Source organism: Topomyia yanbarensis, chromosome 1, assembly GCF_030247195.1.
Source record: "Topomyia yanbarensis strain Yona2022 chromosome 1, ASM3024719v1, whole genome shotgun sequence".
NCBI classification, from domain to species: domain Eukaryota; kingdom Metazoa; phylum Arthropoda; class Insecta; order Diptera; family Culicidae; genus Topomyia; species Topomyia yanbarensis.
The window spans coordinates 189,546,167-189,568,950 of NC_080670.1; the positions used below are offsets into that span (position 1 = coordinate 189,546,167).

The 22,784-nt window shown below is 44.0% G+C and overlaps 1 protein-coding gene across 1 annotated transcript; it reads left to right on the forward strand.

Annotated features, from left to right (window-relative positions):
- The first annotated feature begins 271 nt into the window (after positions 1 to 271).
- Positions 272 to 20,876, forward strand: LOC131684767 (proton channel OtopLc-like). Its single transcript, XM_058967904.1, has 4 exons — positions 272 to 543; positions 18,082 to 19,520; positions 19,588 to 20,019; positions 20,080 to 20,876. Exons 1-4 carry the CDS (start codon positions 397 to 399, stop codon positions 20,219 to 20,221), a joined length of 2,160 nt encoding a protein of 719 aa, XP_058823887.1. The 5' UTR covers positions 272 to 396; the 3' UTR covers positions 20,222 to 20,876.
- The last annotated feature ends 1,908 nt before the right edge of the window (positions 20,877 to 22,784 follow it).

The window sequence follows — 22,784 nt, forward strand, 5'->3', positions numbered from 1 at the left end:
ACGCGGGCGGGAACGCGCAACCCCTCTCGCTTATCGGCACAAATCTCCGCTCTCGGCTTAGCCGCCATATATCTACTTCAGGTCTGCTTCCGAGCGCTTATCTTGGATATCGGTAGGTTATTTGACGAAAAGACAATAAATTTTCTCCGCTTCGGATTCGTCGTGATCGGGCCACTTATCAGCGCGCTGGAGATTTTTTTTCCTGATTTTCAATCCTTTGACACGCGGGCGGGCTAAGTCAGTTTAGGTTCGGAATCGGTCGCGAATGGATCGCTCGCTCGGGACTGCTCAGGTCCGTCGCTGTTCGTCAACTATTTAACTTGTTTATTGTAGAACTCGGTCCGGCACTGAAACCATCCGAGATCCGAGTGTGGTTTAAAGTGTCGATCCGCGAAAATGCCTACCGAAGGCGATGTTGAGTCCGGAGGAGCGACACCGGTTCCAACAGCTAGGGCTACGGAATCCGGAACCGGTGGTTCTGCCGAAGAAGCAACACGTGCCAGTTTGTATCCCGTTATAGACCTTGAAGACGAAAAACCGACGGTAGGTGAATTGACAACACACTGCTCGTTCCGATAACTGGAAATTTATGACTGTTGATATGGGAAATTCCTTTCATGTGGACTCTATATTTTCCGACCAATTAGACTTAGAGGTTCTATCGGATTTGCTACCTCATCGCAGGTTACAATCTCTGTCTCTGTGGACTCGAGGGATCCAGAACACCTGTCTCGATACACTGTTTTGCATCGCGTTCGATTGCGAGTTAGGGGACGACCGAATTAGTGATTGAAGTTCCGGTGCGATGAGCCACATTTTTACGCTTGAATAGTGCCATCCATCTCCCATATAACGTAGGCAGCCGTATCAGCCTGTACGATGGCCGGTTTTCCGTTCCAAGCGGAAGTGCAGCTAAATTTAAAAACGAGAAGAAGGGGAGAAATTATTTCCGCTGGAGCAGCTATCAAAGGGTTGGGTTTTCGTAATTTGTTGCTCACGTGAGTGGTTATGTAATGAGATGAACATCGCGTATATTCCTATAGAGTGGAGGAAGTTGGGATATTTGAAATGTAGTTAACACCTATTGAAATTTAATAACAGAAACAATTCATCCGTCAGAGTACAATAAATCTACATAAAATGTTTTTGGGTGCATTTGGATTGCCAATTGAGCAAAATCGAAGACAATATTTAAAAATACAAAAAAACACGTCAAATCTAAATTTAGTTTCCCAAAAAATGTGAAAAAAGTATAGATACTGCAATAATCGCAAGTTTTTTGGAATGGCAGTACAAAATTTAAGTTTAGCTTCCGGTCATCAGATGTGTAAATTTTCTTTCGTATTTATTCTCTCGTTACGAGATATTTAGAAATCAACAACTTTAGCACACTCTGTAATTCGTAGCGTTCATCCCTAAACCATGAAATTCTTAAAAAAATTGAACTTGAATGTTTCGTATTCCACTCATCAGTACCTGTCACCAACTTGCCGCCAGCCAGTTAGATGATATATCCAAACTAACACCAAATTGGCGCCAGTTAGACACTAAATCCAAACAGCTCACAGAGCACATGTGAACGTCTAAAGCAACTGGCTGGTACCGAGTGATGTCTCGGTTAGCCAAGCATAGAAGCTCTGGGTCGCTGACGAGTATAAAAAAACAAACACTTTTAGTGTCTGTTATGTTACTATATTTTAATTTATGCAAGGTTCTACTGTATCGATTTTGTTGGCAATTTTCGGCAAATTTAAGACTAAGAAAAACGAAAGCAATGAAATTGAAAGATGGATAGGTACTCTTTTAGTGTCCAGTTGGCGCCAATATTAGTTTGGATATATCGCCTAACTGGCAGCAAGTTGGTATCAGTTACTGACGATTGGAACACGAAATAGTCAAATTCAACTTTTCTTAGTTAGGAGTTGTGTCCTTATGTGTAAATTGGTTCAACCTTTATTTTTCCTTTGGGAAAAATCAAATGTTGCATACATAGGGCCCTTGCTGTATCAAAAAATCATCTCCAGATAACTCAATCAATACTGCTTGTACCTGTCGTAAAAGTTTAAAATTCCATTTTACAACGACATGATGCCAGCTGATTGCAATTTCTACTATGAAGTATGATAGTGTGGATTATCGTGTATTTTCCATTGGCAAGTTAGATTTATCACTTAGACTTCGTCTCATCAGTATATTGCGGCAGACTTGACCGCAACCAAAGGCGTTAAGTCCAAAAAATTATTGCGCATTTCCCGCGCTTATTGGTCATCAATAGTCTGGTTTAGAATTGTGCGCAGGAATTTCTCATGGGTCGTGGTGGATGGAAGGAGGTCGTTTTTTAACCTTTCTTATAAAGAAAAGGTATAGAAACAACTCAAATATTTAAGTTTTTCTGAGGCCCACTGGACCGAATTTTGTATACCAGTCGACTTAGCTCAATGGGGGGATCAGTGCGACAATATTTATTTTTCGAGAGAAAATCTTCAAAAGACACCATTGTGTGATAGCCCGTGGTAGTGCCCGACTCCTACTGCAGTAATTTAGAGTACTGAAGTTTCCCCATATCCTCATCTTCCCGGGACCACCAGTTGATTTTTTAAATTACCAACTCGTTTTTACGTTTCTTTAAAAATTCAAATGACCATAGCGCAACCTGTGTTAACCAAATTCAAAAAAAAAATTACGAAGTTTTCTAAAAAGTTGGACATCAGACTTACGTAGGGTGACCATATCAGGCGAGCAAAATTCCAGGACAGGTCCCTGTGCTCGAACGTATTTAGCAAAATTTTCAGGTTTTCGTGAGAATTCGATCACCTAGCACTTCTCCGGATTTACATGCACGCGTCTCTCCAATCAGCGAATACTATTGGAGAAATTGACAATCCTCAATTGAGCAGAACGGATAAAATATTTTGAGATCGTCTGCAAAGAAGAGGAGTCTTTACTTTCAGCACTAAATTAACGTTATTAAAGTATAACAAAAACGTAAACGGTTGCAAGTTGCATCCCCGGGCTATTTCTGGCGTAGAAGTAAACGTTGATTCTTGGCAATCCCTAATGACAACCATTTTGTCTCGATTTGCAAGCTAGGATCGAAACAACTACAAAAACCATCGTTAGTTTCAGCTCCCTCCATTTTGGTGATTGTTACATAATGGTGCACTCGATCAAAAGTGGCAGATAGGTCGGTGTAAATAATATTAGTTTAAGAACAGCATTCCATACTCCCTATTATGTAGGATATAAGACGCAGCACGTTAGTTGCTTGCAATGATCCAGAAGTGATTGCATAATCACCAACTCGAGACAGCACACAATGAAGATATTCCACAATAGTTATTTATGTCTCACTTATTTCCCTTTAACAGATTTTCAGTATGATGGAAAAATGCCACGAACAAAAGATGCTCGAACGATGTGCAGAAACGGAGTTTTCGACTCGTCGATGTGCCTTTTCAGAAGCCCCGTTGGAAATTGTTCGAGTCCCGGATTGAAAAAAAAAATATTTAAGCCGAGAATAGACTCTGGTAATCATCGTTTCATCGAAATCGATAGCGCTCAGAGTTTGGTTCACAACTGGAACCGGTTCGATTTGATCTTATAATTTTCTCAGTTTTATTGTGACTAAGGACTTAACTTTCCATTTCCAAATTTCAGAAGAATAGTCCTGTAAGATTTGGAACGTTTATGACTTTTGTTAAGCTGCATGGAAATGACGAATTTCTTCGCCATTTTGTCAAAAATGTGTTTAGTAATTTTGCATTAAATTTTGGAGTATATATGGTCGGAGTATATATGGTCAGACCGGACTAAGTGACAAAAAATTGATTTCGAGAAACACGAGTTTAAAGTTTGAATCGCAGCATCCTTTTCATTATGATTGGAAATTAATTTTTGCCGTAATTCTTGTTTATTGTTACATATTTCAAATCTGGCAAGAGTCGAATGTAGCTGACGAAATGCTTTATCCATTGCTATAATTATCTCATTATTTGATGTTTTGCGACTTAGTCCGGTCTGACTTAACACCGACCATATGAAAAAATTTCGTTTTGAAAAATCTTTTAGAAACTAGGCTGGGAAAAAGTGAAAATTTTCAGCCCATCTCGGTCAGAGCCGTCAATGTGGTGCACCAACCGACCTTTAAAACGATGAAAAGTTTTAAAAGCAGGCTACAGATTTGTTCCTATTATCATTTGATTTGAGCTGTTCGAAGCGAATAAAGTACCTCCTTAATCCCTTCATGCCCACAAACAGGCAACAACGTTTTTAAACAGCTATAGCTTTTGATTGATACAAAATTTGCTCATCAAAACAAGCAAAGCTTATTAATGTCACTATTACCTTTTATTTGAGTACTAACAGTTACAAGAATCAGCTATAGAACTAAAGTTATTGCAATTAGTCTGATAGGATTCCGATGGAGCAGTGCTGCCAGTGACAGTTTACGTTGACGATTTAAAATGAATTTTTCATATATATTCGTTATGTTGCAATATTATTGAAAACTGATTAATCTTTTCAATTTAGACTTTCTTTGGCTACGTTTACCACCCAAATGGACTATTGTAAATATTCTTGGAGAATTGTAGTGAGCATTGGAAGCTAAAAATTGAGCAGCTTCTAGCACTGCGAGGGAAGCACCTTTTCGTGTTTCTGGACCCCACCGTTTTCAAGGAAAAATACTATTGAAACGCTACATGCACTAGAAAAAAGTTTGGGGATGAAAGGATTAAATGATTATAATACGTGAGCCGTGCACGACTGGTGGATTACAAGTCAATTAGTTAGTGTCATTCCGTGCCACTAGATGAGGCCATTACTTTTATTTCCGATCGTTGGAGAGTGACATACGCATCGAAAAAAAAAAGATTTTAAAGCATTCGAACGAATCTCGCTCGTCATTGATTCCTGCTAATTTTATGCATCGAGTCGCAAATCTTGAACAGAATGAATTGTGAAATCAGTTGCAGTCGCCCCAGTTCGTGATTAGTTACCGCTAATTTCATGCACCGAGCCGCAAATCTTGAACAGAAAGAATTACGATTTTAGTTGGCTTCTATTAGTCAACCTTGCGTGATGGCTTGAGACTACATTTCTAAGATCGGGAGAGAAGGTGTTTATTAGGATTTAGGCGGCCACGTGGACTGACTGTAATAAAGGGCGAACACGAAATTATTGCGACACCGAAAATGTCATGCCAATTTTCTTATAATGTTTAAAATCAAACCAAAATTTTAGGGTAGTTTTATACATATATTTACTTCAAAAATCAAAAGAAAAATTAATCGATGGAGCCTTGAGTGTAAAATTGAACGCATTTTCGCTTCATGCCCTCCATCAAAGTCTTTACAGTGTCATCCGGTATCAGTTTCTCAGTTTTTTTCCATTTTCTTAACATGTCCTTCTCGTCTTTGACTGTCTTCTTGCTCTTCCGAAGTTCCCGCTTCATCATTGCCCAGTACTGCTTCACCGGGCGCAGCTCCGGACAGTTTGGCGGATTCATGTCCTTTGGAACAAAATGGACAGAATTGGCCTCATACAACTCCAGGACACTCAGAATAGTGGCATGATGCCAAATCTGGCCAAAATAGCAGAGCTTCGTCGTGCTGCTGCAAGAACGGAAAAAGTCGCTTCTCGAGGCACTCAGATTTGTAGATCTCGCCCTTTGCCACGAAAGGCTCACTCCTCAGTCCGCAAGAGCAGATGGCCTGCCAAATGAGATATTTGGAGGCGAGCTTCGACATTTTCTTCTTCTTAAATTTGTCGTCCACATAGAACTTGCTCTTGCCGGTGAAAAACTTCCACTCCGGAATTTGCTTAAAATCGGCTTTTATATACGTTTCGTCGTCCATCACACAGCAGCCATATTTTGTCAGCATCTTCTCGTAGAGCTTCCGTGCCCGAGTTTTAGCTGTACCTTGTATGTATGTAGTCCAGCTCTCTTCTTTGCATTCTGGATGTAGCTCTGCGACATGCCGATCTTTTTAGCCAAATCACGGCTTGAGACGTCGGGATTTGCTTTAATCACCCGCTTCACCTTTCCCTCCGTCTTTTTTTGTTCTCCGGTCCCGGTTTTCTTCCAGCTCCTTTGCCGTGGTCCAACGTCAACCGCTCCTGGAACAGCTTCAACACTCTGGAGACGGTTGAATGGTGAATGTTCAACATTTTTCCCAACTGCCGGTGCGACAGGTCAGGAAATTCCAGGTGTTTGGAAAGGATTTGTTCTCTCGACTCGCGTTGGTTCACCTCCCTTTTTAGTTGAACCGAAAAACACGACTTCGAGTTTGACAGCATGTAAACAATACACATCAATGAGAAAGTGTGCAAAATTTGGTTGATTTTTACCCTATGGTAAAAAAGTTATGCCCTTTTGAATGTGTCGCAATAATTTCGTGTTCGCCCTTTAATTAGTGTGCTCAGCTCCGTGGCAGTAAGGGGGCCAATTGTAGCAAAAATCGCCCAGCCAGAAAACATTTTCTTTGGAAAACAAATTAGCCCTTATCAGCGCTATCATACCATCAACCAAGAATTAAATTTGAAAATCTTTTCCTGCACCAACTATCGTTTTTTTGCAGATACGCCGACATTAGCATACACAGTACACACACACGCATACACACACACACACACACACACACACACACACACGGGAAAACCCGATTTTAAATCATCTCACTGAAGCTGAGTCCTGATTAGTTCCCACTAATCATGCACCGAGCCGCAAATCTTAAACAGTTTTTCGTTCGAAGCCCCACCTCTTTAACGATGGAAGTAAACTGAATTCATTCGATGACCAGTCCATTTGGTTTGGAGCAAAAATTAAACCGAGCTCAAAACCGAGGGTCGTATGCTAGTGCGGCAGTATTCGTGTGTTACATTGGTGCTGGCCTCATCACACATTCGCTCGCTATGTCTGGATGCGGTAAAGGAGGAAAAGTGAAGGAGAAACCAAAATCTCGCTCATTTCGTGCCGGTCTCCAATTTCCTGTCGGTCGAATCCACTGTCTGGTGAGAAAGGGCTAAGTTGGCGGCCATAATGAAAATTCTCGCCGCTGAAATATTGGAGCTGGCAGAAAACGCAGCCCATGGAAACACGACCAGGATTATTCCTCGTCGGCTGCAGCTGGCAGTTTAGAAAGAAGCCCATGCAGAGCTTTCGAAATCTTCCGTGATGCCATTCATGGTTGCTAGTTTTACTGTTTTTATCTTCGCAAGTTTTTGTGTAGTCTCCAGAACATCATTTATTTCAGACGTCAGTCACATCAATGTTTCAGCAGTTTTATGAGTGCTCTTGTTACCCACTTCGTCATGCGTCATCTTCGAATCACTGGTACGAGATTTGCTGTAAAAAATAACTGTTGTCAGAACTTTTCATTTTGTGTGATACAAATTGGATTTCTGCAACTTGCCACATGGATAAAGACCATCACCGCTCTACCCTCAAAATTTCTCTTTAAAAAACGGATTCTTTTTTAAATCGCTCCAACAGCTTTGTAATCCGTTTGGCCCGTTTATTGGGAAGCGATAAAAGATCCCCGTGTAATTTTGTGCTTCATTCATCTTTCGCTAGTCGAATGAGAAGCATGTTGACGCGCGGACCAGTAATTAAAACTGAGTGTTCCGTTACATTACCAATTACCTCAATAATCTAATCTTCAATTGCCAACCCTGAGTGCAGTCACTACGCATCAGGTATGTCTCACGTAGCGGCTATTGAGGGAATTAGCACGTATGGATCTGCCCCGGGTGCGTAACAAATGCTTTCTGATTATTTGAAACACCATGGGCTGACTGCACGTTCTGACGAGTGGCTTGACGCAGCATTATTGTGAGCGCGGCATTCTTCTCGTCCAATATCGCTTGGCACTCGTCATCGAACCAATCGTTCCATCGACTCCTCTGAACGTATCCCTGAATGCTCTCCGCAGCGTTGCTTTTGTTCTGCCCCAGCAGTTCTCTAATGGCACTTCAGCGAGTTTCTCTTTCCCTAGCCGTGCTGTTTCGAGATGCTGCACGTAAGCTGTCGCGACGTTCATCCCCCTCGGTCCACTATACCGTGACGGGCGTCGATATCTTACGTTGTTCAATACGGACAGTTTTGGACGCAGGCTAACCGTTATTTGGTTTGGGCCGAGTCGATGTAAGCGCCCTGATACGTCTTTCATCGATAATGTCTGAAAAGTGCCGTCCATCAATCAGAACGTGATCTATTCGAGTCTCTGTTTGCTGAGGTGATCTCCAGGTTCCATGCAGGATGTGATACACTGAACCGTAACCGATCTGAATTCAACCTACTGACCAACCCAGGTTTCGTGGGCGTAGAGGACAACCTATCTAATGAGCGTTTTGTAGATGGTTATATTCGTACTGGAGCGTACTTTGTTCAAGCAAGAAATTGTTAGAAGCTCAAAACTTCAACATTCAGTTGGAAACTACAGACTTTCGGACCGTACTATTCGTGTCAACGGTAAGCTGCGTTCAGCAATATAGTTGCACTCTTTTCAATCCCCCGGTAAAATCTCTTTCTACCAGATCTTCGAAAACACCCAGTGGAGTACTCTATCTAGTGCCTCTTCTCTGTGTTTGAGCGGCTCAACCGTCTAATCTTCTTTTGAATCTCAGGTAGATCCGGAATTTGTCGTCAGCTGTGCTTGTGCTTTTGCGGATTCTTGCGCTACACTCGTCGCCCACTGCTTCGCCATTTGGAAGTTGGTCGTCGTTGTGCTTTTGATCACCTAACACTCGTTCCATTGCCTCCCGGCGTAATATGTATCTTGGTCATCCTCGGAGGCCATTCGTGAGAACAATGCACGTTGGTGATGCTGTAGTTGAAGAAGCGGCCTTCGAACCTCACTACACACACTCTTTCGCTGAATCCAGCACTATAAAGCCGGTTCCAGTTCGTTTGTTGTGACGCCGCTCTGGTAGAATGAACCGCTCAATGCCCACTTTTCCACACCTTCTGTCCCGTCAAACAATGTTCCTGTAATGTTACGACTTCGAAGTTGTCAGTTTACAGTTTGTCGTGCAGGATTTGGACGAACCCGAAGAAGCCAAGCGACTTGCACTTCCATGTGCCAAGTGTCCAATCGTGGTCCATTTTTCGTCGCGGTGGTCTTTACTGATTGTGCCCATCCGTGTTTTCTTCCAGACCGTTCGTAACGTAGTGTTTTCTGGGCGGCACGTTGGGCCAATATTAACGCCCTGTCTCTACGGTGATTCGACGTGTAAAGTTTTCTTTTTGTCCGCCACCTCACCCAACTGACACCTGCGACAAGTATTTAACCCTGCATACGGAAGGGTTAAAGTGCCCAAGCTCGCTCGCACCTTTTTCATTTCGCTACTACTGCAAAAGGCGTAGTACGCAGTCGACATGAGCCTACAGATTAAATATCATCGAATGATGTACGAGGAGGCACAAGATAGGAGCTTGTGAATACTAGGAAGTATTCACCATTTAACGACCAAAGGTCCATAACCAATAGTTTCGTCGCAAATATCAATATCCGGAATTTTATGGTTTCGTCTCACACTGCGAAGTTGAGTTAAGACACTGGCCTAATCCCCCCAGTGAAGGCAGAGTAGAACACCAACATCCAATCAATAGAAAGCATCACAACACAACAACACACAGACGGATCAAAAGTAGATGATACAATAGGAGTAGGAACACATGAAAAGGACGTCAGATTCTTCTATAGGTTACCAATGAAAGGCTCCATATTCTTGGCGGCCTCAACGATCTCGCAGTAGTCAAGAATGCAGAGATCACACCAACACTGACTTGCTGTAATTGCTGAAAGTTCTGTAAACCGACCAAAACAAACACGTTCAAATCATAAACATTGAACTCTCATCTCCTTTCGGACCAAATTTAATCCGCTAAATATTCTAAAGATTTCCAACAAAACGAGACATATTCAGCCGTGACGGATATTTCGAATGATCAACTAGATAAGCTCAAAATTGTGATATCCTGTCTAAAGCAAGCAAATAATAATAAACCGGCGACAAGTATTTTACGAAGGGCTACCGCGTCTATATACCCGTCCACAAAGTTGAGATCGACGGTGTGGTCATCGATTCGAGTTTTTCGTGTGTAGGTCAACTGAAGCATGGGTTGGTTGTTTCGGTGACCAGTGAGCAAAGATTTTGAATGGGCATTTGTAGTTATAAGGCCCGATGTGGCTAGTGCGCACAGAATCATTGGGATGACTCTTGCAGCGGCAATGCTTAAAAGTGTGTCTATTTTGGCGAAGGTCCATATGATCCATTACCATATCCAGCTATAATCTGAAGCATTCCGTTGAAAGACGTCTTGAGCAAAAATACCAAAGAAATCTACGCCATTCACCACGATAAAGCACTATGCACTCTTTGGTCAGGAAGAAAGCGACTCTGACGATCCCCTTGTGGGAACATCTGTTACTACTCCGAGAAACTATGAACAGATGAGATTTTTTCTGAATGTTCCCTCGAATGGCCACCAAATATAACTGCTGACACAAAACCGCAGCAAAAAAACCTCTGGTCTTAGAGATTTCCAGCGCTTCTAGGACCACCGAAAACCTCAAGTGACTGAACAATTCAATCCGAGATTCAACTTATCGATGAACAGGTTACGCTTAGGTTTGGTATAGGCAACTTTATGGTAATGTAGAACTCCTCTCGGCACCGAGAAGATGAAGGCAGATCCAATTCTCGCAGCCTCCCTTTTAAAAGACACAAATGCCTCTTGCACTATTCTGTGATCAACACCAAGAATATCAATGCAGTTCGCGACATAACTCTCCGAGCTCTCGATCGAAGCAGTTCGTTTTCTGGTGCTGTGCATGGGGTGAACAAGAATAGATTGTCAGTGAAGGTCAACCATTGTTCGAGGCAGTCTTTGTTCGCCGGTGCCCAGGCTGGTGAAGTGAATACCAGAATAGCCGGAATCGCCGCTATATAAGCTAAGTATTTTTTTTTTCTTTCATTTCCCTTTCCCCGATCGGTCTCTACTTCTGCCCTTTCCCCTGAATATAAGTTTCATCTCTCGTTTACACCACGTGTTATCCTCGTGCCTAAATGGCCGAGGGCGAAGTAACATTGGATGGGAATGATATTCCCATGGATATACCGGATAAACCCGAAATTACTCCCTCCCCTGATTCCCCCAGTCCTCCCCGTATTAAAACATACCCAGCCAGTTCGACTGGACCCTGGGTGGTGTATTTCCGGCCCAACACGAAATCGCCCAATATTCTAGAAATCTCACGGGAGCTGACTGCCAACTACCCGTCCGTGGCTCAGATAACACGTGTTCGAGCTAATAAGATACGCGTTATAGTAAATGACCTCGACCAGGCAAACCAGATTGCTCGCAGCGAGCGTTTTACGAAGCAATTCAAAGTGTATGTGCCTTGTAGAGTTGTGGAGATCGATGGGGTCGTCGCCGAACCGGGTCTAAAGTGCGAAGACCTGTTGAAGTACGGGGTTGGCTGCTTTAAGGACCCTTCACTTCAAAAGGTGAAAATTCTGGAATGCAAGCAATTGTATTCCGCAAAAACTGAAAATGATAAGACAACTTATTCCCCGTCAGACTCGATTCGGGTGACTTTCTCCGGATCTGCTCTTCCCAACTATGTCCTCCTGGATAAGGTTCGCCTACCTGTTCGCCTATTTGTACCGCGGGTAATGAACTGCAGCAATTGCAAGCAACTGGGCCACACAGCCACTTATTGTGGCAATAAAAAACGGTGCGGCAAATGCGAGGGAGAGCATGAGGATGACGCTTGCGGTGGAGAAACTGAGAAGTGTATTTACTGCGGGGGCCCTCCGCATGCTCTTAAGTCATGCCCGGCGTACAAGCAGCGCGGGGATAAAATTAAGCGCTCCCTTAAGGATCGCTCGAGGCACTCTTATGCAGAAATGCTAAAGAATGCTTCGCCATCTGTCGCTTCCGAAAATTCCTTTGCTCTTTTGGCTGGCGTTGAGCAAGAATCTGACGACCCACAAGAGGGAACATCATTGGTTAACCCAGGGGAATCCAGGAAGAGGAGAAATCCAGCCTCCCCTACATTGCCTCGTAAGGGTGCCAAGGTGTCGTCCACTCAGAGTGCGCCAACCGCAATCAATAAATCCAACGGAAGTGATGCACAAAAGCCGAAGCAATTTGCTCCAGGACTTGGAAATATTAATTCTAACAAGGAGTACCCACCACTTCCAGGGACACCAAAAACCCCAAGTGTCCCCTTTTTTCAAACAGATACTCAGTCCAGTAGCGGACTAATGAAATTTTCTGACATAGTGGACTTAATTTTCACAGCTTTCAATGTTACTGATCCTCTTAAAAGCCTTCTGATACGTTTTCTCCCTATAGTGCAAACATTTTTGAAGCAGTTGACTACTAAATGGCCCCTCCTTGCAGCGATCGTATCCTTCGATGGCTAAGTCATCGAACGAGGTCACCGATTCGATCACTGTTCTACAGTGGAACAGCAGAAGTATCCTCCCGAAAATCGATTCCTTTAAATTTTTACTAAATAGTTTAAAATGTGATGCTTTCGCATTATGTGAAACTTGGTTAACTTCCGATATAAATCTCAACTTCCACGACTTTAATATAATTCGTCTGGATCGAGAAAACCCCTATGGAGGAGTACTTTTGGGGATCAAAAAGTGCTATTCTTTCAACCGAATTAACCTCCCTTCGACACCAGGCATTGAAATTGTCGCTTGTCAAGTCTTAATCAAAGGTAAAGACCTTTGCATTGCTTCCATCTACATTCCTCCTAGAGCCTCGGTAGGGCACCGAACGCTTTGTAATATCACGGAATCCTTACCGGCACCGCGGCTAGTTCTGGGAGACTTTAACTCGCACGGTACGGTATGGGGCTGTCTTCATGATGATAATAGATCAACATTAATCCAAGATCTTTGCGACAATTTCAACATGACCATCTTAAACACGGGAGAAATGACGCGGATTCCTACACCACCAGCACGCGCAAGCGCGTTGGATTTATCTCTATGCTCGACTTCGCTACAGTTAGATTGCATGTGGAAGGTGATCCCTGATCCCCACGGTAGCGACCATTTGCCTATCGTGATTTCAATTGCTAACGGTTCAAGACCATCGGAAACAATCAATGTATCGTATGACCTCACACGGAACATTGATTGGAAGAGTTACGCGACCGCGATATCCGTTAAAATCGAATCCACTCAAGAACTTCCTCCGGAGGAAGAGTACAGGTTTTTGGCTGGCTTGATTCTCGACAGTGCGAATCAAGCTCAGACTAAACCAGTACCCAGCGCGAATACCCATGGACGGTCTCCCACCCTGTGGTGGGATAAAGAGTGCTCAGAGCTGTACGCGGAAAAGTCCACTGCATATAAGGCCTTCCGGGAAGACGGGTTACCCGCTAGCTATCTACAGTACGCGTCGTTAGAAAGGCGAATGAAGAGTCTAATGAAAGCCAAAAAACGTAGTTATTGGCGCCGGTTCGTCGACGGGTTAACGAGAGAAACAGCGATGAGCACTCTTTGGGGTACGGCTCGACGTATGCGTAACCGTAATAGTACCAACGAGAACGTGGAATATTCAAACCGTTGGATATTTGCTTTCGCCAAGAAGATCTGTCCGGACTCTGTCCCGGTACAGAAAACGTACCGCGCCGCGTCTCCTCACGATACCGCGAACGAAACACCGTTTTCGATGGTGGAGTTTTCACTTGCTCTCTTATCATGCAACAATAACGCCCCAGGGTTAGACAGAATCAAATTCAACTTGCTGAAGAATCTACCTGACACTGCAAAAAGGCGCTTGTTGAATTTATTTAACAAGTTTCTTGAGGGTAACATTGTCCCTCATGACTGGAGGCAAGTGAAGGTCATCGCCATCCAAAAACCAGGAAAACCAGCCTCCGACCACAACTCATATCGGCCGATTGCAATGCTGTCCTGTATTCGGAAGTTGTTCGAGAAAATGATCTTGTTTCGCCTCGACAATTGGGTTGAAGCAAATGGCTTACTGTCAGATACACAATTTGGCTTCCGCAAAGGCAAAGGGACGAACGATTGCCTTGCGTTGCTTTCTACAGAAATCCAAATAGCCTATGCTAACAAAGAGCAGATGGCATCAGTCTTCTTGGATATTAAGGGGGCTTTTGACTCAGTTTCTATCAACATTCTGTCAGAGAAGCTGCACCAGCATGGTCTTTCGCCAATTTTAAATAACTTTTTGCTAAACCTGTTGTCTGAAAAGCACATGCACTTTTCGCATGGCGATTTAACAACATCGCGATTTAGCTACATGGGTCTTCCCCAGGGCTCATGTCTAAGTCCCCTGCTCTACAATTTCTACGTGAATGACATTGACGATTGTCTTGCCAATTCATGCACGCTAAGGCAACTTGCAGACGACGGCGTGGTCTCTGTTACAGGGCCCAAAGCTGCCGACTTGCAAGGACCATTACAAAATACCTTGGACAATTTGTCTGCTTGGGCTCTTCAGCTGGGTATTGAGTTCTCCACGGAGAAAACTGAGTTGGTTGTTTTTTCTAGGAAGCGTGAGCCGGCGCAACTCCAGCTTCTATTAATGGGTGCAACGATCAACCAGGTTTTCACATTTAAATATCTCGGGGTCTGGTTCGACTCTAAAGGTACCTGGGGATGTCACATTAGGTATCTGAAACAGAAATGCCAACAAAGGATCAATTTTCTCCGAACAATAACTGGAACATGGTGGGGTGCTCACCCAGGAGACCTGATCAGGTTATACCAAACAACGATATTGTCGGTGATGGAGTACGGGTGTTTCTGTTTCCGCTCCGCTGCGAACATACACTTCATCAAACTGGAGAGAATCCAGTATCGTTGCTTGCGCGTTGCCTTGGGTTGCATGCACTCGACCCATACGATGAGTCTCGAAGTGCTGGCGGGCGTTCTTCCGCTAAAAAATCGATTTTGGGAACTCTCATATCGATTGCTCATCCGATGCGACATTCTGAACCCGTTGGTGATTGAAAACTTCGAGAGGCTCGTCGAGCTTAATTCTCAAACCCGATTTATGGCCTTGTACTTCGACTACATGGCACAGAGCATTAATCCTTCTTCATATACTCCCAGCCGTGTTCGTTTCCTAGATACTTCTGATTCTACTGTATTCTTCGACACATCCATGAAGGAAGAGATTCGTGGAATCCCGGACCATATACGCCCGCAAGTGATCCCCAATATATTTTATAATAAATTCCGAGAAGTCGACTGTGACAAAATGTTCTACACTGACGGATCAAATCTCGATGGGTCCACTGGCTTCGGTATCTTCAACAATACTATCACCGCTTCATTCAAGCTCAATGATCCCGCTTCAGTTTACGTCGCAGAGTTAGCTGCAATTCAGTACACCCTTGGGATCATCGACACTCTGCCCACAGATCACTACTTCATCATTTCGGACAGCCTCAGCTCCATCGAGGCTCTTCGTGCGATGAAGCCCAAAAAGCAATTCCCATATTTCCTGGGGAAGATACGGGAGTCCTTGTGTACGTTATCTGAAAAATCTTATCAAATTACCTTTGTTTGGGTCCCCTCTCATTGCTCTATTCCGGGCAATGAAAAGGCCGACTCATTAGCAAAGGTGGGCGCATTAAATGGTGACATATACGAAAGACCAATCTGCTTCAACGAATTTTTTAGTATTTGTCGTCAGAGGACACTCAACAGTTGGCAAACCTCGTGGAGCAATGGTGAACTTGGACGATGGCTACATTCCATTATCCCAAAGGTATCAACGAAGCCTTGGTTCAGGGGGATGGATGTGGGTCGGGATTTTATTCGTGTAATGTCCCGACTTATGTCCAACCACTACACCTTGGATGCGCATCTGCGGCGTATTGGGCTTGCGGAGAGTAGTCTGTGCGCTTGTGACGAGGGCTATCACGACATCGAGCACGTTGTCTGGGTATGCGCCGGGTACTTGGACGCCAGGTCTCAGTTAAAGGATTCCCTTCGGGCCCGAGGTAGACCACCCAATGTCCCAGTCCGAGATATACTGGCAAATCGTGATTTCCCCTATATGTCCCTTATTTATACTTTCATAAAAACGACAAATATCCCAATTTAGCCCCTCTCTTTTTATTTCTCGTTTTAGAAGCTTTCTCTTGCCTTGTGGGACCGATCAGCTCCAGACTGCAACTATGTAACCGCCGTCGCACTTACCACTACGGAAACTGAAGCGAGAGCGACTCAAGGTCCGATGACTTTTGAAGGATTCCCCGCGGGTCCGAAGAATACCATCCGCCAATCCGACCTACTAGACTGAGGCGGTAATCTTTCGCTGATCTCCCGTTTGAGCGAAAGTTGCAAGTTTTGCTCTTCTCTCCCGGTCACCATCTACGCTTTCTCTCCCCTGTCCTTGATACAACTGCTTCTACAGCCCCCCTCTGAATATCTTGACCAAGCATAAGTCTCCGCTAAAAAAGTTCAAATTTGTATTCTGTATTCCTAGTTTTAAGATAGTTGTAATTTTACCTCTTTGTTAAAACTATTGTCCCCCATCTTGTAAATAGAATTGTATCCCTAGTCTTAAAACACATGCGAATTTTCTCATAAATATTTGTTCCCCCTTTTGTGTACCAAACTATATTGTTAGTTTTAAGATAAGTGTAAATATTTCCTAAAAATTATTACTATTGAATTCCTTGTTTTAAAATTTTTTCATAAAAAAAATCTTTCGCCCCCTCTCTTGTATATAGAATCTTATTTCTAGTCTTAAGATAGCTGTAAAATTTTTCTTTTTTAAAAAAAATATTTCAACATTGTAACCTCCTAGTTTTAAAATATACAAAATGTAAAAACAAAAGAATTTGGCACCGCCAAGCTAACGCATTTGTGCCTATCAAATAAACGAAATGAATAAAAAAAAAAATGCAGTTCGCGAGACAAAGAAACATGTTCAATCTCGTGATGATAGTTACGGTCCTTGAGACGTAAAAATTTCGTATATTACCTTGCAGTGCTATGTCGAACAATAGATTAGGGAGTGCATCGCCTTGTTTCAATGTTTCTAATGTCACAAATGTCTCTCTGGCTATTTTGACGCTTCATCTTGATCCACCCAACGCCATACGAATCAGTTTAATCAGTTTTATCCGAAAGCCATGTTCAAGCTTGGCCTGCTACAGTTCGTTTAGTTTCATCGAATCGTACGCCGTCTAGAAATCCCCAAACAGATGGTGAATCCGGAAATTGTATTAGCGGAATTTTTTGCAGGGTAACCGATCAATAGCAATACAAAATTCTCCTCCTGTCAGGCAGCCACTATACGATTTTTCAACAGGTTCCCATCCCGATCCTTAATCAAGATATCATTCCAGTGAAATGTCAATCGTATATCAAAACATGATAATTTTGCAATCAAGAGTCGCCATTCGGGTGTCTTCAGGTGTGCTTTCGAATATTCATTTGTGCAAAATAGGTGTCGGACTAACATTCCTTACTTTTCCTTCCGCGATCTAAGCACGATCCCCAAAAACCCCCAATCCACACGATGACGTACAGGATTACGATAAAGACAACTTATCTATCGTTACAAGTCTCGTGCATTTGCGTGGTTGCCTTCGGAAAACCCGTAATAGGTCTGGAAACCAGGTGTTGCAATAACTGGATTAGCGAAAAGCTTGATTTGCCATTTTTAATTATATTAAAATTTCTTGAATGAAGCAGCTCAGAAAAAAAACGATTTCCCACTTGTCATGCATTATCAACCATTTGAATTGAATTGTGCGATCGATAATTTTCACAACATGACTTCACTTGCGGTAAGTCACAATCGCGCGGTCAGTTGCAAAGTGAAATTTAATTTTGCTACCGGCAGCTACCACGAATCACAAAAATAAAAAAAAAAACCCTCGCAAGATAATGCTAATCCGCGGAGAATAAGAGGGCTTCTTCGTGCCTTTCGGCATGACCTAGCACCGAATGACGTCACTGGCCGCCTTTCGATAATTGATAACATCGCCGCCGGATTAGGTTGAGCTTCCGCACTACACATATGTTATCTCTCTCTCTCTGTTTCTATCTATTCAACAGGCCATCACTGCAGCCATTCCCGCCTCAACTGCTGTGGAAGCGGAAGAATGCAACGAGGACAGTTTCGATCCCAGCCATACTCCAGCCGTCGGCTTCCGGAAGCGACCGGTATCGTTCGTGACCACCAACAACAGGGCACCGGTGGTGCAGCGAGCACTATCCTATCAAGCCTCCATCGGGGGTCACTCTCACCGGTCGTACGGATCGGCGTCGGCGGCAGATGACCACCTGATACCACCTCCGTCGACGGCGGAGGAAAAATCGAAATTTACCCGCCGCTATCTGGCCGTCGTGACGGCCATCAGTTATACCCTGTTTCTGATCGTGTTCGGTATGATTGTCTTCGTGACGGATGCCGTCGAAAATAATGCACGCTATCCGCTGGCGGAAGTGTTCGGACTGTACATGGTTTCGGTGGGAATTGTTTACTTTGTGTTTCTGTACCTGGACATCCGAATGCACGTGCAGCGGACTCATCGAGCGATCGAGGAGCTGGAACGACGACATCGGGCTTACGAGGAGATGATGAATAAGACGGCAGCGCAGTTCAACAATGGGCCGCTGGCGTTGAATCCTAGTGCTCCGGCGAAAAATGTTCCACACGATTGGGAGCTGCCGAAGCTGGATCCGATTCCGCATAATTATTGCTTTGTGAGTGGCAGGCATGGGGAGTTTATATATCTGAAGCTGGGTGCTACCTGGTTCTGTTTTGGACTGTTGATCCATTCGGTACTGTTGCTTTCCTACCAAGGAATTCTGATGAACAGCACCGACGGGAAGTGGGCAGTGTGTGCCTCGAATTCAACGATTGCGCTGGAAGTACTGTTTCTATGCTACTGTCTATTTTTGGTGTTCTTTTTCTGGAAGTACGCCAACGTTGTGATTAACCATTATCGTGGATTGGCTCGCTTTGGATTGATGCACGCAATCGGAACGGCACTTGCCTTCTGGATCTACACGATTGTTCGAGAAACTCATCTGGCAATTCGAATTAAGGCATCCTATAAAAGCCCAGCCAACGGAGACGTTGATCCGGTGGGTTTAGCTTTGCTGATTTGTCCGGGACCGGAAGATCTCAATGCAATCCTGACGACGTTTTCACCCTATCTCTACCCGTTCGTCATTGAGTTCAACATCCTGATCGTCGGATTGCTGTACATGATCTACGCTAATATTAATCGCTGTCCGAAGAAACTATCCACCAAAGGACACGGTGGACATGGACATGGTCACGGTAGCACCCATAGCGGCCACGGAGATAGTGACAGTGTCTGTTCCGAGACACAGACTAAATCGATTGACCACGACACGGAAGTGAAAGGAAAAATGGTCGTTTACGGCGATTGTCATGCGACCAGTCGGGGCTTATTCGCTGGTTTGCTTCTTGTCGTGGCTACCATCGTCGTCATTATTTTGTTTCACATTGCCGCCAGAGATGAGTAAGACTTTAATCTTGATCCAGCGGTAAGCCCGGTAAGATAACCGTTCGTTTTTGTTTTGTTTCAGTGACTATCGGGACATAGGCGTTCTGCTGGACTCCATATTCGAGGTGACGGTCCTTGGAATTATGACCCTGGCTGTGATACTCGCGTACTTCCAAACCTCAAAACTGGACATCAATCAACATCCAATCTCCCGGTTGGACGACGTTCTGCTTTTCATCGCTATTCCAGCCTTCTTTTCCGAAACGTTCTTCAGCATGATACCGGCATTTGAGAACCAATCGATTCTGAACGGATTTATTATCTTCACTCAGCTACTTCAGATTCTGGTACAGACGCCGTGGATTATCGACGCCTTGCGCAGGTGCTCCAATGCTCCGGAGTTACGGAAAGAGAAACCCGGCAAAGAACTGGTAACCTTTTTGACCATCGCGAACGTCGCACTTTGGATTTATTTGTCATTCTCCGTCAAAACGGGTGATTTCGGGGATGAGAGGTAGGTTAATCCTGTGTTGATTTTACCATTATCCGAAACGCATTTTCTTTCAATCCCCAGATACGAGTACTACGGAGACCTGCTGTGGTCCATACTGAATCACTTATCGCTGCCGCTTATCATGTTCTATCGGTTCCACGCATCGGTCTGCCTGGTGGATATTTGGAGGCACTCGTACGAGCCGGGGGAATTTGCCCACTGATGCCCACGCCGGGGCGCAAAGATTAGGTCCGAGGGATCTCGAATGATATTAGCTTTCTGGCTGGCTAGAAGTAAATAAACGAAAGACGAAAATATAACTGACGATAGATAACGAATGAAAGAAAAAAATCGCGATAGTGTAAAGTTAGATCGGCTATCTTCGTGTCGATATACGGTATACTTACTGATAAATGTAGTTGTACTGACTATAATACGTTCGCAAACAATTAAAACGGAATGATAAATCAATATCACACGAGAACCAGTCGAATGAGTTGATACAAGAATTACGTCGATCGTCGCCGTCGTCGCCGCCTGGCGTCTATGGTCCGGGGGTGATTGTGATTTATGCTGGAAGATTAGTTAGTATCCACGCTAATGCGAGACTATGAGCTGTTCCGTGCCGAAGACATGTTTATCAGCGTTGAAGGTCCGACGTCATGTGCTAGGGGATTTGGACTAGCCGAAGTGAATGACAGAACAGCAGTAGCTGTTTCTGAGCACGCGCAATATTCGGTCGATATTGATCCCATTATTCCTGGAATTTTGGCGGCCTATGGCTACTTAATAGTGAAGCGGTTTTGAGATCGTAAACTTTTGATTAGAATTGGTAATGAGGCATTGGTCTCAAACAAACCGTCGACGTATGTTCAATCCTCCGCCAAGCTGCAATTGTTTTTTGTCGCTGTATGGTCCGAAGAAATACATTACTGAAATTCGACAAATATATCGTAAAGGGTGTATTTAGTCATTAAAAATACTACTAAAAATATTCAACGTCTTTTTGGTAGTAGAACGGTTGTCCGAATGCCGTTTGGCCGAACGGGTTTTATTCAGCGGATTGTCCTTAGACCTTTTACGTACCGCGGACCCCTTTGAAATCACTTTGGGTTGCACGGACCTCTACTGTTCAACATCGATTTATATAAATTAGTTATGGAATTTGCGTTTCGGCTTCGTCTCATCAGAATCCGGCACTAACTTACTGCCAGGACCAAGCTAGCACCGGAGATGGGCTTATATATTTATTTTTAACTTGTTTGACACGACTCAATGCGTTAGCATAAAAATAAAAAAAAAAACAAAGTTACTGCCTGTCCGTCGGGTCGGGTGAGATCCGTTTTCTTGACGGTGATGCATTAGCTGCGTTGCCCACCTTACCTTGAGGGTCTAGCTATCTTGCTTTCTCTCGCGTTATCGTTCACGCCCATGTCTTCATCGGTACTGTTTACTTGATGTTCGCGGTTGGAAATCCTTATTTATTTCCTGTCCTTACGGGTCGCTGTTGTAAATCTGTCTGTATCGTTGAGCAGGTTGTTGCTTTGGAGATACTAGGCGCAATCGTCGTTGGTACAGGTAATTAGTTTCTAGATAAACTGCTCATCAGTTATTGGTTAGCTAATTAATTGTGTTTTACCGGCATATGTTGAGGGCAGTTATCGGGTATTAGTCTTAGAAGGATAATTTTCCTAGTTACTTCGGCGAATGGTTTTTTTTTATTCAATTCGTTTATTTGATAAGGCACGTTTGCGTTAGCTTAAAGATGCCATTTTTTCTTTGTTTCACATTTTTAAAAAAGATATTAATTTTCAGTTTCCGGCATCAGGAATCAAGGGTAAAGATTACAGATTCGGACGGATGCATCATGTATTGGGACGCCGGGCGGTCTTCCTCGAGCCGGCAGGGGTTCCTCCAGACGATTTCGTAGTACGGCTCAGATGCGGATCGGCAACACACCGCGTTGCGCGTGTGATGTTGTACTGGTGGTCTCGTGTTTGTTGGTTCATTCGACAGAGATGTTTTGTGTCGTCTTGGAGTCGCATCAAATCTACGCATCATCGTTGGGGTACGATAGGCGGAGGACGGCACTTCTGAGAATGATAAGAAAAATAATAGGGGCAGTTAAATCTGAATATTGATAGTTTTTAGGATGGTGTATACGAGGGACATATAGAGGAAATCGTGGCTTGCCAGTACATCTCGAACCGGGACGTTGGTTGGTATTCCCCGGGCCATATCCATTAGCCGAGACCTGGCGGAATTATTCGGTGCACGCCCAGACAATGTGCTCGATGTCGTGATAGTAGTCGTCACAAGCGCAGATACCACTATCCACGAGCCCAATACGCCGGAGATGTGCATCCAGCGTGTACTGGTTCGCCATGAGTCGGGACATCACACGAATGAAATCACGACCCACATCCATCCCCTTGAACCAAGGTTTCGTCGATATCTTGGGGACTATCGAATGTAGCCAACTTCCTAGCTCCCAATTGCTCCACGAGTTTTGCCAACTTTCGAGGGTTCTCTGATATTGTAATACTGAAAAATTCGCTGAAGCAGTTCGCCTTCTCATTGACCGGAATGGAGCAATGAGAAGGGACCCACATCAAGGTAATCTGGAATGATTTGTCAGATAAAGCGCTCGGTAGCTCCCGTATTTTCCCCAAAAAATACGAGGAGTGCTTTCCATGTTTCATCGAGCGAATAGCGTCAACGGAACTGAAGCTATCCGAAACGATGAAGTAGTGGTCTGCGGATAATGTTACAATGGCTCCTAGAGT